The following is a 16,042-nucleotide window of genomic DNA, read 5'->3' on the forward strand; positions in this document are numbered from 1 at the left end:
TAAGCACGGGCATCACAAACTATGTGGTATTTATGTTTTCTTTCAAGCTATAGAATACTGTAAAATAGCTTAGTCAGATTGGTAAATTTGTCTCTTAAATTTAATTGAATCGAAATACAAACGCTGACATGACCCACCAGGAGGTTCCGCATTGGAAGAGCCTCTCAGGAAACACTTTAGCATTTCTTTAAGATCTTGTGATAAAATATTCCATTTTGAATAATTCAGGATGATATGAAAAGAAATGACCACTTTTTCTTTTAATGAGTTATTCACTGTTTGATTCACATACTCGTCATTTGCTATTATCCATTCATCTCTATTCCCTGACCTATAGCTTTTAGCCTTTTTGAGACAACTTTAAAGGGAAAAAAATGCGGATTTGCATTCTCTGGTTTCTCACTGAGAAAAAGGGATTTGAAATGAATAATACACTGAAAATGTGAGCAGTACGGACCACAGGTTTTAATTTGAGATACGTAAAGGTAAGGCATCTTTCCAAAATGACTTGAATGAAAACTACATCAGTGTTGTTTTCATCAACAATGACTATAACGAAAACATTTTGTCAACGAACAATTTTTTCATGACGTTGACAATACGATAAGGAGCTAAAAATGTGTTTTGGAAGACTAAAACAACGGAACAAATGCCAGTTTTCATCTGACAAGACAAGAACGAGATGAAAATGCGCCATAATTTTCGTCACATGTTCACAATATGTGACATTTTATGTGTAGTTAGCCTGCATCGTGGCAGTGTCTGGTTGTGTAACCCATGAGACGTGCCAGTGTCCTCTCCAGTCTCCTGTTTGCTTGATTTGAAACACACACGGCAGGTCTTCTCATCTTAGCCAGAGAAAATACGCAATGTTGCTTTAGCTTTTAAAGGTCTGTGTTGAGTGATCAGCACGCACAAAATGTAACTCATAGCATTAGCATGGCATTCGTAATAACATTAGGCTAAAGGTAACGGCGAGCGTCCTCTTAAACTCTTGGAATTTTTTTTTTTTTTTTTTTTTTTTACATACAGTTTGTGGCATCTAGGTGGGTATAATTATTGAAGATAATGTATTATTTTACTTCTGAGCGAGTATTATCACCAAGTTGGCGTTTTTCTTGTAGACGTTACATTATTTCCTCATTTGTCAATGTTCATTGGAAATAGTCGGGAACCATTATTTATTTATTTTTGGAGTAATTTTTTTATTAATTTTACAGACACAAACATTTTTAGTAAACGTTCACCAAAACTAGACAAAATTAGTTTTCGTCAACAAAAACTAAACAAAGACAAACACATTTTGAGATGACCAGGGGTTAATTTGTGCCGGATCTCGCCGGAACAAGATCCGGCACCTCTTGATTTTGGCCTCCCTGTGTTCTGGGACTTATTTGGGCAGATCCGGCACCTCTCATGTATAGAAAATAATTATAATATGAAAACGTTTTTTAAAAATGTATTGTAATAGCCCCGTATGAGGGAAAAGGAGGAGAGGAGTTGTTGGTGTCTTTCTCCACTTTATTGTGGCAACAATAAAAAAAACAATAAACAAAATAACAGCAGACTGCCGCCACGTTCGACCGCAAACTTTTGCTTCTCGCTCATCTCCCCCTGGCTTCCTACTACTCACAGCTTTCCAGTCCCAGCATCCCTTAAAGGGACCGTGCATAGTGTCTTGTTTTGAGCTTTTTTCTTTGACAAAGGTATCGAACACACGACGTGCTGACAACTTTGTTTCTCTATTAACACATGGAGCTAACGGCACAAACAGAACTTGCGGCTCTCGGTAGGCTGTGCCTGTCTATCGCACTCCCGCATCACGTGACCAAAACAACAGTAACGTTGCGTGCACTTTAGGATGCTTCTGAAAACATTATATCAGAATAATGCACATAGTTACGAACATTACAGTATACAATAAAAGAAAAATATGCATAAATTCATTTACAGAACAAACTTTAGGTGTCAAATTCGCCACACGTTTCGCTGGTGTAGTACATTTTGGCAGAACACTGTTCTTTTTTCCTACTCTCGCCTCGTCTCATCACGTCTTTCCTGTTCATTTTGCTTTTGCTGTTAGTTTTGTGAAATATCGACAATGCTGTCATGCTCATTAATGTTCCTCTCGGGTTCAAATTGAAAGGGTTGAACAGATGATATGTTTATGTCGCTAGAGTCATACTCTGGAAGCCCAGCAGCGTAACCATGTGACGTCACCGCCCTGCCACGTCAACAACAATGGTGACCTACTAGTTAAACTAATTTTAGAAATTGGATGAAAACGATAACATCAAGATGGGTTTCAATATCAAAATATTTTACCTCAAGATAACGTTTATCTTTTAAGAACTACAAGCCTTTCTATCTGTGGGTCCCTTAAGGGTTAGGCCTATACGATTAAATTCTTCCTGAATGCTAAACTTTTAGTATGATGACATTTTGGGGAAAAAAATGTACTCTCATGTCACCGTTTTACACATTGGCCATCTAGTCATAGCTGTGAAATAAATGAGTTCCCGTGCTGGTCGTTTGTTTATATCAAGTGGCCCAACAGAGGCTGTTGATCTAACAACAAAGATGGAAAAGTGCATCATCAACATACTGAAATCATCTCACCTTCCCAGTAGTTTTATGAGCCAAGAGACACAAAGTGCTCCGAAAAGGCCCCCAATGGCAAATATGGAGACTGTGATGGACCAAAGGAGTGTGACTGTCTCTGCGCTGACAGGTTCATTGTATCTCACCAGCCATGTCTGGTTGTAAAAAGCTTTAATGTACTGCAACAGACACACGAGGGGGAAAAAATTAACCTTTGCAAGAGTGTTTTTATAAGGTGTTTTTTTTTTTATACCGTATGAGATATCAGAACTAATCAGTTTTATTAATCATTATCTTAATATAATCGACCATCGTCATCTGAAAAAAATACCATTATACACATATATTTTTACATAGTTTAATATTGCAAGTTTCATTTTTCTTCCTCTCCGTGTCTCAACTTTACCTATCGCCCTCTGCGAACCACTACCACATGTTTTACAACCTTTTTTAATATAAAGGCACTTATTTTACTAGGAGTGGGAATATCTTGGTGCCGCACGATATGATACGGTTTGCGATACAAAGCTCACGATAACGATGATCTGATGATATGGTGATACGACGATTATTGATACATTGGTCAGGAAATCATTCTAGGATATTCTGAAAACAACTAATAAACAGAAAAACAAGCTTCTGCTGTGAATTGGAATAGTTTATCACTAGTAGACGTCCAATCCATTTAAGCTTCAAACGGATTGAACGTCTATGGCCGTTAGTGGCAGCCAATGACAGGCAATGAGGTAGTTTTGGGCCATTTAAGGTCATTTACCTGTTGATTTTCAGTTGCTTCCTGTTGATTTTGGGGTATTTTTTGAGTCACTTCCTGTTTATTTTGTGTTACAAAACAGGAAGTGACCTGGGAGTCACCAAAATGAATAGGCAGCGACTCAAACTCAACAGGAAATTACCTGGAAATGCCCTAAAATGAATAGCAAGTGACCGGTAAATGCCCTGAAAATCTGACAGAATGACTGTGAATGCTCTGGTTTCGAATGAACGAACGTTCCCAGTCTAAATGGATTGGGTGTCGAGCACTGTCAAGGCAGCCTTAGAGTTAACTGAGACAATTGGTAGCAATTTGTTGGTTCCTTATTTTTTTTTTATATAGACATTGACACCTTTTTAAATCGATATCTCGATTCTTGCAGGAGCATATCGATAACCTTTTGGGATACAAAGTATCACGATATACCACCATTTCGATATTTTGTCACACCCCATATCTTACATTGATGAGGGAAAATATTCACAACACACCACACCCCAAATTTCCCAAAGCAGTGAATATACTGTTTGATTATTGACCTTCTGCATTCTATTGAAAAAACATTTGATCGCTACAAATCATTGCTTCAGAATACATTAATGAAGTTTTTATTATTATTTCGTATTATTGCGTCTTTGTTGCTGTTTGATATTGCATTATATCCCGCTCCGAACGTCCTTAGTCTTGCGCGACTACATCTGTGTAGTCTGATTCTTTGATGGTGTAATGCAATTGGAAGGAAAATTGCACACTGGAAATTGAATCATAGAGTGATTAAATCAGTACAATCACCTGACTTGGATCAGATAAATAAACTAACCTTTTGCTTGCAATTACCGCATCAAACCTGTGATCCATTGACCTCAAATTTATTGCAGTCATGGTCTCACTGTACTAAATGCACTTTGAGTGTAGTGTATATCTGCATATTAAATTAAAAATAAGACATTCCTTACCAACAAAATTCTTTATCCAGTGACTATCTTAAGCACATGACTCACCATATTGACTCAATCATGCAATACATTTCTTTTCATTGAGAGTCACCAGTTAGGATAATTTGATAAACTTGTGTTAGCTCAAACCATCAAAGAAATATGAGGAGACCAAAATGCTGCATGTAAAAGAAGGCTTGTGACAACACTGTCTGGTATAAATGATAATAAGGGTTTCAAAAGAAACACTGAATTACAGAGGTTAGTGAATGGCATCACCCCATAATTTTAAATGTCTAATGAATAAAATTCTACTACAGCTGAATGAACAGGGGTTTTTAGGTTAGATAATTTTTTTTGTGGATTTTATACCAGGGATGTAGCCCTGAAATTTGCATAGTAAGTATTTAAAGTGACTGCAGTGATTCTCAGTAGTGAGAGCTCACATTGCACCAAAAGATTACAAAGAACATTAGGAATTTTTACTTGTCACTTTTACCTACAGTATGCAAATGATCTTACTCTAGGTAAGAACAGGATTTTTAATAACTTCATATGCATGGAGTTTTCAAAACATTAATTTTGCCCCTTTGACATACCATTATACTTGCAAAATGTACTTTTTCAGAGGTGAAATTCTAACAAGTATGCAGGACATATTTCTTACATGCCTAACATTATTCAGTTGGTGGTGGTGCACTGTACCTTCAACTGACTTTGGTACAGGCTGTGTCGGGTCAGTTCCTACGTAGTGTGAATCTAATTGTAACAGTCTCTTTCTGAAACCTGTGACTAACTGGCAACATATGTGGAGTAGAGTCCACTTTTTTTCCCCAGAAGTCAACTGGGATAAACGTATACAATATGTACTATATGTCTGGATTTAATGGATAACATACTGTAATTCCATTGGCCCTTCCTCTACCAGTGTTCATCGCAGTCACATAATTTAAATGGTCTAAACATCCCATGAGAAAAAAAAAATGACAGACAAGTGCTGCTCCCGCCCCCCCCCCTTTTTTTTTTTTTAATATACACAAAAGACAGTCATTCGTGTGCTCACTAACTTATCTATTTTCGTGCTTGACTGTCAGTCTAAGTTCGTGTTCATTACATTCTCTGTTGAGGGGGACTGTCATCTGCCAAGTTTTATTTCTAATAACTGTCATGGATATGAAAATTTAAGGGAATGGCATTTTATTTGAAATGTCCAAAGTAACAGTTTTGCTTTTTTAGTTTAGAAGATTATCAGTTGACTGCAAAATTTTAAAATCTTCCCAAGAATGTGTCTAATTTCCAGTCAAAATATCTCACGGCCCGCGGCCACATTTGGTCCAGCCCCCTGAACAAAAAAAAAAAAAAACTTTTTTTTTTTTTTTTTTCTCTATAGTGTTATTTATTTCCTGGCTTTTTTCTGTGAAGAACCCAGAGATGGTTATTTGGTTATTATCTATTTAATTAATAGTGTTATTATATTATGTCATGTCATGTCATGTCATGTCATGTCATGTCATGTCATGTCATGTTATTTACTTTTGTTCCGTGAAGAATTCAGAAAGGGTTATTTGATTGTGGCTTTCTGAAAAACAATAAATTTTGACTAGGGCTGTCAAAATTATCGCGTTAACGGGCGGTAACTAATTTTTTGAATTAATCACTTTAAAATATTTGACACAATTAACGCACATGCCCGGCTCAAACTGATTAAAATGACAGCACAGTGCAATGTCAACTTGCTACTTGTGTTTTTTGGAGTTTTGTCGCCCTCTGATGGCGCTTGGGTGCGACTGATTTTATGGGCCTAAGCACCCATGAGCATTGTGTAATTATTGACATCAACAATGGCGGGCTACTAGTGGTTTTTTTTTGATTGAAAATTTTACAAATTTTATTAAAACAAAAACCCTAAGAGGGGTTTAAATATAAAATTTCTTGTACGAAAATTTATCTTTTAAGAACTACAAGTTTTTCTATCCATGGATCGCTTTAACAGAATGTTAATAATGTTAATGCCATCTGGTTGATTTATTGTTATAATAAACAAATACAGTACTTATGTACCGTATGTTGAATGTCTATATCCATCTTGTGTTTTATCTTTCCATTCCAACAATAATTTACAGAAAAATATGGCATATTTCAGAGATGGTTTGAATTGCGATTAATTACGATTAATTTTTAAGCTGTAATTAACTCGATTAAAAATTTTAGTCATTTGACAGCCCTAATTTTTACATTTAGGCACTCCTGCAATCGTCACACCTTTTCTGTTACAAACTGACCCCGGCCCCTCATTAGAGAAGGGAAAAGTTATGTGGCCCTCACAGAAAAAAGTTTGGGGACCCGTGCCTTAAAGAGTATGAAAACACCTGGGGAAATGCTAATATTCCATCATTTATCCATAAACACATGCCTTTTGGATTCATATCATGCCACTTCGCGTAATTACACACATCGCAAAACCAAGAAAATGATAGAAATTTGGATCGATTGTGAAGCTAAAACGACCGGTGTTCTGACAAAATTGGCAACCCATCAAAAATTGCTACCTTGCGGTTTTGCGCATGCGCATAACGTTAAAAATGGCCGCGAATGCAGCGATTCCAAAGTAAACACTACAAACTTTCTTTAAAGAAAGGAATATTTATTTAAGTTAGATCATGTAAAGACATGTACAAAAGTTCTCAGACACATCCTACCATGTTAGCTGCATACAGCAACTGCACCCCGCGCTCTCACTGTTAACGACTTTGCCGTGTCGTTAAGTATTAATTTACGCCATTTTCGTGTTGCAAATGTATGTTTATGGTGTATCGAGTTTAGTTAGCACCTTTGGATAACATTAAGAGTCCAACTGAATGTAAAAGAGGGCTTTTTCAGCGCCACAAAAGCTTTGGGAGCAAAATTTTATAAGGGAGCAAATTTTGAAAGAACACTGGAGGCTGGGTCTGCAAAATTAGCCCTCTTTGCACGCACGAACTTTACTCATTGTCTGCGTAGTCCAGCTCTTTTTCTCGTGTTCGGGAATTCATGGGTACTAGATTGCGACAAATGGCAATTTGTACACCACATAGTATGACAGGTTTGAATCATTTTAGCGATTTTTTGATAAAACCCAAACGCAACTCTCTCGTCGATAAACAACGATGGCACCTGCCTGGACCTTTTGTTTCCTGGCTATGACGTCAAAGCCCCATTCGGCTGTTTCCAGAATACTTTCGGAAATGTTTGGAATTTTCGATCTATTTTCGATATTGCTCATGAATGTGATTTTTGTTGTTGTTAACTTTATTAATATTTGTTATCTTGCCACATAACGGTTCTATTGATATCTCACAGCTCCTTAGTATTATAATTCTCTTTAACAAGTAAAAATTTTAGCTCATTTTAGACAATATATCATAAATATCTTGCTAAGTAAAAAAGTCTTGAAAACATCTCGTATTTAGCTTATTTTAGACGATATATCATAAATATCTTGCTATGTTAAAAAAAAAAAAAAAAAGTCTTGAAAACATCTCGTTTTGAGTTACATCTCGTTTAAAACAAGTATTTTTAATACAGTGAGGAAAATAAGTATTTAAACACCCTGCAATTTTGCAAGTTCTCCCACTTAGAAATGATGGGCAGTTTTAAAATTTTCATGGTAGGTGCTTGTCCACTGTGAGAGACAATGTAAAGAAAAAAATTCCAGAAATCAACAGTGTATGATTTTTTTTAACAATTTATTTGTATTATAGAGCTGCAAAAAAGTATGTGAACACCTGTCTATTAGCTACAATTGTGAGCCTCGAAGACCTGTTAGTCGCCTTTAAAAAGTCCAACGAATAAGTGGAATGGAAGTGGACTTTTCGAGTCTGACTTTTTGACCTGTTTGAGGCGGTTAGCATTATATAAACACTTGACCACCCCATACATTTAGGAAGACTCCAATTCTTAACATGGTTAAGACCAAAGGGCTGTCCCAAGACACAAGAGACAGAATTGTAGACCTCTACAAGGCTGGACGGGGTTACAGGGCAATTGCCAAGCAGCTTGGTGATAAAAGATCCACAATTGGACCAAATATTAGAAAATGGAGGCCGTGCCGGTTGGGGGGCTGTGGCTGTGGCCCGGGTGGGCGGGCGGGGGTGGGTGTAGGCGTGGGGTTGGTGATGCGTCCCCTCCTGCCATCCCTGAAGGCCGGTTGATGGGCGCGCGTGTGGCCCGGGGGGCCACCCTGGGTCCCGGGGGGGGGGGCGGTGGCTCCTTTGCTGGGCGGCGGGAGGAGGGATGGCCCCCCCGACCACCCGCCCACCCTCCCTCCCCGGGCTGGCTGGGTGGGGGCCGTGGCCCTGGGTTGGCGCCCGCGCGGTTTCTCCGCCCGTCTGCGTGGCTGTCGCGCGCCCGGTGGGGCTTGCGTGCTGCTGGATGTGGTAGGGCATGCTCGGGTTGGGGGTTCCGGTGCCGGGATTGGCGATGCGGCGGCGTAGGGTTGGTCGCCAACGGGCTTACACTCATAAGAGATTCACACGATTACTGGGTTCTAGATCACAGAACTGATTTGTGTACACTCTACCCCTTTCAATCACTTAGCTTATAGTCTTATAGACACCCCCAGCCCCATTCTCCTCTTTCACTGGCCAATTGGCCCCCACATGGTGTAAACCGGAAATACATCTCGCTGACGATAGCACCAGCATATTAGTAACTAGTTTAGATGTTCAATGTATTTCTTGTTGTTGTTTATGTGTTTCTTTTCTTTCTTCTCTTGTATTTCTTTTCTTCTGTCCCCCCATAATCCCTTCCTGTTCGCTGCTTTGTCATAATAAAAAGGTATTTTGAAGGATCACAATGGGAGTATGTCAGACTCTCCATGTGAAACATTAAAACTGTTCAGAATCCGGGCACTTAGACTTCCATTCTCTGTGTCAAACAGCTGAACAGGACAGGTTTAAAAAAAAAAAAAAAAAAAAATTTTTTAAATAAAACAAAGAAAATGGAGGAAGCTAAACATGACTGTCAACCTCCCTCGGACTGGGGCTCCATGCAAGATCTACCTCATAGAGTCTCAATTATCCTAAGAATGGTGAGGAATCAGCCAAGAATTACACAGGAGGAGCTGGTCAATGACCTGAAAGTTGCTGGGACCACCATTTCCAAGGTTACTGGTAGGTTGTTGGTGATACACTAAGACGTCATGGTTTAAAACCATGCACGGAAGGTTCCCCTGCTTAAACCAGCACATGTCCAGGACTGTTTTAAGTTGGCCAATGACCATTTGGATGATCCAAAGGAGTTATGGGATAAAGTCATGTGGTCATATGAGGTCAAACTGGAACTTTTTAGTCTTAATTCCACTCATACTGTTGGGAGTTAGAAGAATGATGAGTACCATCCCAAGAACACCATCCCTACTGTGAAGCATGGGGGTGGTAGCATGATGCTTTGGGGGTGTTTTTTCTGCATATGGGACTAACGACTGCACTGTTTTAAGGAGAGGATGACCAGGGCCATGTATTGTGAGATTTTCGGGAATAACGTCCTTCCCTCAGTTAGAGCATTGAAAATGGGTCGCGACTGTGTCTTCCAGCATGACAATGGCCCAAAGCAGACAGCCCGAATAACCGAGGAGTGGCTCCGTAAGAAGCATAACAAGGTTCAAGCATGTGTGTTGAGGTAATTATCAAGGTTTGATTGATTAAATATTTGCTTGCTTGATTGATTGAATATTTGCTTGTGCTCATATATACCATAAATAATACATATTGCCATATTTTTCTTATTGATATAACCAGTAAATGATTATTGCTTGCTATACTAGGTTGTAGTATAATGCTTAAGTGTTACAAAGAGTAAAAGAGGGTCGGGATGACAACTGCCTTGCTTCATGGCCGCATCATTGCGTAACTAGACCTTCCGAGACATCTTCAGCACCTGGCGTCTGGACTTTCGTCTAGACCTTCGAGGACAATTTTCCATCCGAGGACATCTTCCATGGCCGCAGCGTTGCATAACTGAAGTGTCTGGGTCATTTTGACCATTGTTTACATGAGTCTTTGCTTACATACGTGTACTCACTTAGTTCCACCTACATGCACACACATATCCAATCAAAATCACATGGGTGTCTCCAGCTTGCTTCCCCCTCCCTCAGGGCGGCACCCATTTTGTATTAGGACAAACCCCTAAATAAAAATACCAAGGAGGATTTTTCTTTAGATCAATTTTGGTGACTGGACAGCGAAATCTGGCATTCCTCTGGCTAGTCACGCTTTTGCTCTCCTTGGCCAAGAAAACTGAGTGTCTTCTCTCCTTATTTCTGGGTAATTTTACAAATGTCTACCTAAGGGTCTATTTTTGATATTTTTGAACTTGACAATGGGTTAGCCAGTCTTTAGACCTAAACCCAATATAAAATCTTTGGAGGAAGCTGAAACTCCGTGCTTCTCAGTGACAGCCCAGAAACCTGATTGATCTAGAGAAGATTTGTGTACAGCAGCGGTGTAAAATCCCTGCTGCAGTCTGTGCAAAACTGGTGAAGAGTTACAGGAAACGTTTGGCCTCTGTAATTGTAAAAGGCTACTTTACCAAATAATAACATTGATTTTCTCAGGTGTTCGAATACCTACTAGTATTTGCAGCAGTGTAATACAAATAAATTTCTTTAAAAAATCACCCATCATTTCTAGATTTGTTTTCTTTAGAATGTCTCTCACTTGCATTCATCAAATCAATGAATGGATGTGCCAGAATTTTCTCCAGTTAAATGTGCAGAAGACAGAGGTGATCATTTTTGGGCCAAAAAAGGAAAGGTCAAAGATAAGCAGCCAACTTAGCACAAAGTCACTTACAGCTACAAATCAAGTCAGAAACCTTGGCGTAATTATTGACTCAGACCTAAAATTTGATAGCCATTTAAAGTCCGTCACTAAATCCGCTTATTACCACCTAAAAAATATAACCAGAATTAAGGGGCTTCTGACTCAACAAGACATGGAAAAACTTATGCATGCATTCATTTTCAGCAGATTGGACTATTGCAACGGTATATTTACAGGTCTTGATAAAAAATCAGTCAGGAAGTTGCAGCTGGTACAGAATGCTGCAGCCAGAGTCCTCACAAATACAAGGAAGCTGGACCACATTACACCAGTTTTGAAATCGCTACACTGGCTTCCAGTAAGTCAAAGGATAGACTATAAAATACTACTGCTCGTCTACAAAACACTTAATGGCCTTGGACCAAAATACATGCTTGACTTGTTAGAGTCCTATGAGACATGTAGACCCCTAAGGTCGTCTGGAACCAGTCTTCTGCATGTTCCAAGAACAAGAACCAAGCAGGGTGAGGCAGCATTTAGTTATTATGCTCCTCACCTCTGGAACAAGTTACCCGAACGTCTGAAGTATGCTCAAACTGTTAGCTCTTTTAAATCAGGGCTAAAAACGCTTTTGTTTAGCACTGCATATCTATAACTGTCTATATATTTCAATCTACCTGCTTTCTATTCCTCTTGTTTTTATCTCCATTGCTGATTTCAATTATTATTATTACTAGTAGTTTTTGTTTTATTTTTATTTTATTTATTTATTTTTATTCTGTGATTAAATGCGATCTTTTGTCTTCGTTTCTACGTTGTGTTGATTTAAATGTTATTTTTATGATCTTCATGTGATGTAAAGCACTTTGAATTGCCTTGTGTTGAATTGTGCTATATAAATAAATTTGCCTTGCCTTGCCTTGCCTCACAGTGGACAAGCACCTACCATGAAAATTTCAAACCCGCCCATCATTTCTAAGTAGGAGAATTTGCAAATTGCATGGTGTTCAAAGTACTTATTTTCCTCATTGTATGTTATCATTTTAAGCTGCAGATCTTATAACGTCATATGTGCTGAAGTTTAAAGAATAACAGAAAACCCATTCAACCAAGAAGAGAACAAGCAAAGTCCACACAGAAAGGACTGCACTGAGAGTCAAATTAGCAGTCTCAGCACTGTGAGGCAGACGACCATTTTTCTTTTATAGGTAAAGTCATTGTAAACGACTGTATAATTGATGTATTTTTTTTCTAATACTTCATCTGGTTATGATTTATTTTTGTTTACATCAGTGCCACTCCAGAATGTTGACACTTGTTTTTTTTTATCTTATTAATTATTTAAATCTTGTTTAACAATTTGAGGGGAAAAAATTCCATTTGCAGCCGGCTCTGGCTTTCCAACACATAGCTCAAACTATCTCTGTTCGAAATTTCATCCGCTATTTGGCCTCGCATTGCAAAGTTGACAAGCATGCGGCCTTCTCAGGCATTCTTACACATCTTGGCCGGCAGTCCGTGAATTTCCTCCAGCTCAAAGGAGCGTAGGTATAACTGAGGTCACTATCATCTCAAAATTTGATTCAAACATTATGTTCTCCGTTATTATAGTTCAAAGAAATTTGTGATTTGTATATTTACGTTCTTTGAGCAACCATTGTAAATTCTCACTGAAAATATCAAAACTATGAATGAACATGAGGAATGATATACTTGAAAACAGGTTTTATATTCTACATTCTTCAAAGTATCCACCCTTGAGGTGTCTCCAAACTTTTGGCCTATACTGCATGCATTATGAAATACTTTGTAGGATTCTTGTTCGTTTCATTTGTTTTTGTTGTTTGTTTTATTGCTTTATAACTTTTATAGACAACATTTTAACGGCTAGGTCTTTATTTTAAAGGGGGAGTTCAGAATTTTTGACATTAGGCTTAATCTTAGAGGTAGCGGGGGTTTGATTAGTCATTGGAGTTCTTTTAAAGTGACTTAGTTGCTTTGATAATAAAGTAATCAGTAAAGTAACTAGGTTACTTTTTTGAGGAGTAATCGATTGGCTGGCAACCAGTTCAGGGTGTCCCCTGCCTACTGCCCATAGTTAGCCCAGTTCAGGGTGTCCCCTGCCTACTGCCCATAGTTAGCTGGGATAGGCTCCAGCACCTCCGCGACCCTCGTGAGGAAAAGCGGCATGGAAAATGAATGAATGAATGAATCAGTAATCAGTAATTAAATTACTTTTTCAAGTAATCTGTGACAACACTGCACACTGTAAACCAACAATGTCACACTCAGGTGACTTGAAGTTCCGCTCTGAGGCCCCATATTTGGCCAAATTTCAAAATTGTCCATTATGCATGTGTGATACATCATTGGAAAGCTTAAAATCTCAATTTTCTAGAGGAAGAAAAATTTTGAACAGGAGGGCATTTTTTCAACAAAAAATAAATAAATAAATAATTCAAACAGCAAACCCTATCTGGAGGTGAGAGCACGCGAGAGCAGAATTACAGAGGCCATGACTTTAACGAGATATTATCGCGTATTTACCTTGTTTCGATCCAAAAACTCCGTGTAGCACGTATCACTGAATGTCAAGACACAGCTGTGAATGGCCACAGCTGGATTTTGGGGGGATTTTATGGGTAAAACATGAAAATATAACATGGGTCACGATGCAGAAATCGCAGACATCAAGGAGTGGCCGAGATTTTCTTTTTCATATATTTACCCTTTTAAATGTTTTTCTTTTCAATTTTTCATTGTTTGGATCAATTATTTATAATCTAACATATCGAAGAAAATGCAACAGTAACAAAAAAAATATATATATATATATATATATACAATTAAGCGATAGTTATGAAGTAGATATCCGTGACTTTTTTACAGACGCTAATTTTTTCATTGTGACGTAATTTGTTTAAGAGTTTAAAATATGCGAGTGAATAATTTTTTAAGGTCTTGTTTTTTTTTTTTTTTTTTAAACGAAATATTAGACATCGATTAATGATTCTAAGCTAAAAATGACAGACATTTTGAATAATAAATACGATTACTTACCTTCTTTTTATGGCTAGGTTGAAACAAAAGCGGTTGCGCGACGTCTGTAAACGGGGGTTTTCAGGGTAAAGCGGACAAATGAAAAATAGATTGGGGACTTAATACGCCATGAATCTGCTATGCAGCATATAGACATATTGTTCTATCAAACACAACAGTTCTTTTGGCTTAAAATACCCCAGTTTATTTTAAAGAGGGGTGCAAGAGCAGAAACTGCTTTTTCAGCCTTGTCTGTGTTTTCTGCCATATACAAGTGGGACAAAGTGGAAGAGCATCTAACTTTCCTGCCAGTCTTTATACATTGAGGGACAAACATTATTTGGGGGGGGGGGGGGGGGGGGCAATTTCGCATTTAAATTTTTCACAGCAAAACTGATGATCCCTTATGACACACTAATACTTTATGGCAAAATGGTGTGAAATAATTGGTTATACAGCAATGCAGACACAACATCATTAGAAATGGGTACATACATATATATATTTTTTTTCTTTCTTTTAAGTGAATAAGTCACTAAATCGTATATGGAAACATAGTAAACCACCCATCGCGCAGATGTAATGGACTCACGCATCCCACGTGTGGAGGACCAAATGAAACAAAATGAAACATTTATTTAAAGATGTATTTATATGTTTCATTAACTAAAGTGGGAATTAAATAAATAAAAGTAATTATTTCACTATTTAATCATTTCAAGGACACATGAAAGCAGCACTTCATGAATTTATTTTATCTGTCAAATTCACCCATCAATGTCAGTGGATGGGACTCGCGCTTATTTATGTCTAATCGATTGCTCTCATCTGAAGTCTTCAAAACATCGTGGCTGGGGAACTTTCTCGGGAGTTGGTTGGATATAATTTTGACTTTGCTGATTACGTAGAGGCAGGACCAGCTGACCAAGAACATGTAGAGTGCCTAGCGGTGGAGTTTATTGAACTTGTTGGCGTAATTTCAGCTCTTTGTTGTAGCACTTCATGATTTTATGAGCAAAACTTGCTGTCAATCGTCCTCAACTTGAATGACCCGAGTAAAGGAAGCGCCACCTAGTGTGTCAGAATATGTTTACTGGCTCTGCATCGATCGTTTATCTAAATCGACCCATCTTGGCTTGATGTGCTAGGTAACCAATCAGGTGTTAGCCCCGCCCACTGACTTGGGTGAGTTTGACAGCTAAAATAAATTCATTAAGTGCTGTAACACATGTCCATGAAATAATTAAATAGTGAAATATATGATTTGTCTTGTTTTGTGTTTGAACATTAAATGGACTAGTATTTTTATTAATTAATGACACATCTAATGACACGTTCATTTATTTAATTCCCATTTTAAATAATTAATGACACATTTAAGTATTTATTTAAGGATGTATTTATATATTTCATCCTGTCACATTTGGTCCTCAATACTCACGGCCCTGGCATGAGTAAATTGATTTCAGAGAGTGGAAAAGTATACGACCATGGTTGACTTCCAAAATGTTAAATTTTTGCACTACCATGCTGTGACGTCGTTACTCTCGCGAGACTCCGTAGACGCATGACGCAATCAACTGGCTAGGCTAGCAAGTAACTTTGCTCAAGTAGACTTCCAACTAATTTTTACCTCAGATTTTTCACAATCGTGATTCACCTTTTTTCTCCGACTCCGCCACACATCAAGAAAACACCATGGCAACATCTAGCCAACGCAGTGATCTCCCGGCGAAGCGTAAAAAGGCAGATTCTATTGATTCGGCTACATCGACCGATGATTTATTGTTAGCAAGCCCGCCCGAATACACAAAGTCAATTAGCGAGGGAATTGGATCAATCGATAAGAAAATATCGATTGCATTAGAAATCCTTCAAGCCGAGATTAAAGA

The 16,042-nt window shown here is 38.2% G+C and overlaps 1 protein-coding gene across 4 annotated transcripts in view; it reads right to left on the reverse strand.

Annotated features, from left to right (window-relative positions):
• The window catches only part of slc2a9l2 (solute carrier family 2 member 9, like 2), a 216,479-nt gene that overhangs the window by 180,762 nt on the left and 19,675 nt on the right, over nt 1–16,042 (reverse strand). For 3 of the 4 annotated variants that reach the window (XM_057844887.1, XM_057844886.1, XM_057844885.1), the window contains exon 4: nt 2,620–2,780. The exons of the other annotated variant lie outside the window; for it this stretch is intronic. In XM_057844887.1, the coding sequence (XP_057700870.1) occupies nt 2,620–2,780 (161 nt within the window). The remainder of the gene's footprint in view (nt 1–2,619; nt 2,781–16,042) is intronic. 4 annotated transcript variants of the gene reach the window in all.

The sequence above is a fragment of the Corythoichthys intestinalis genome, chromosome 9 (assembly GCF_030265065.1).
Source record: "Corythoichthys intestinalis isolate RoL2023-P3 chromosome 9, ASM3026506v1, whole genome shotgun sequence".
Lineage (NCBI taxonomy): Eukaryota > Metazoa > Chordata > Actinopteri > Syngnathiformes > Syngnathidae > Corythoichthys > Corythoichthys intestinalis.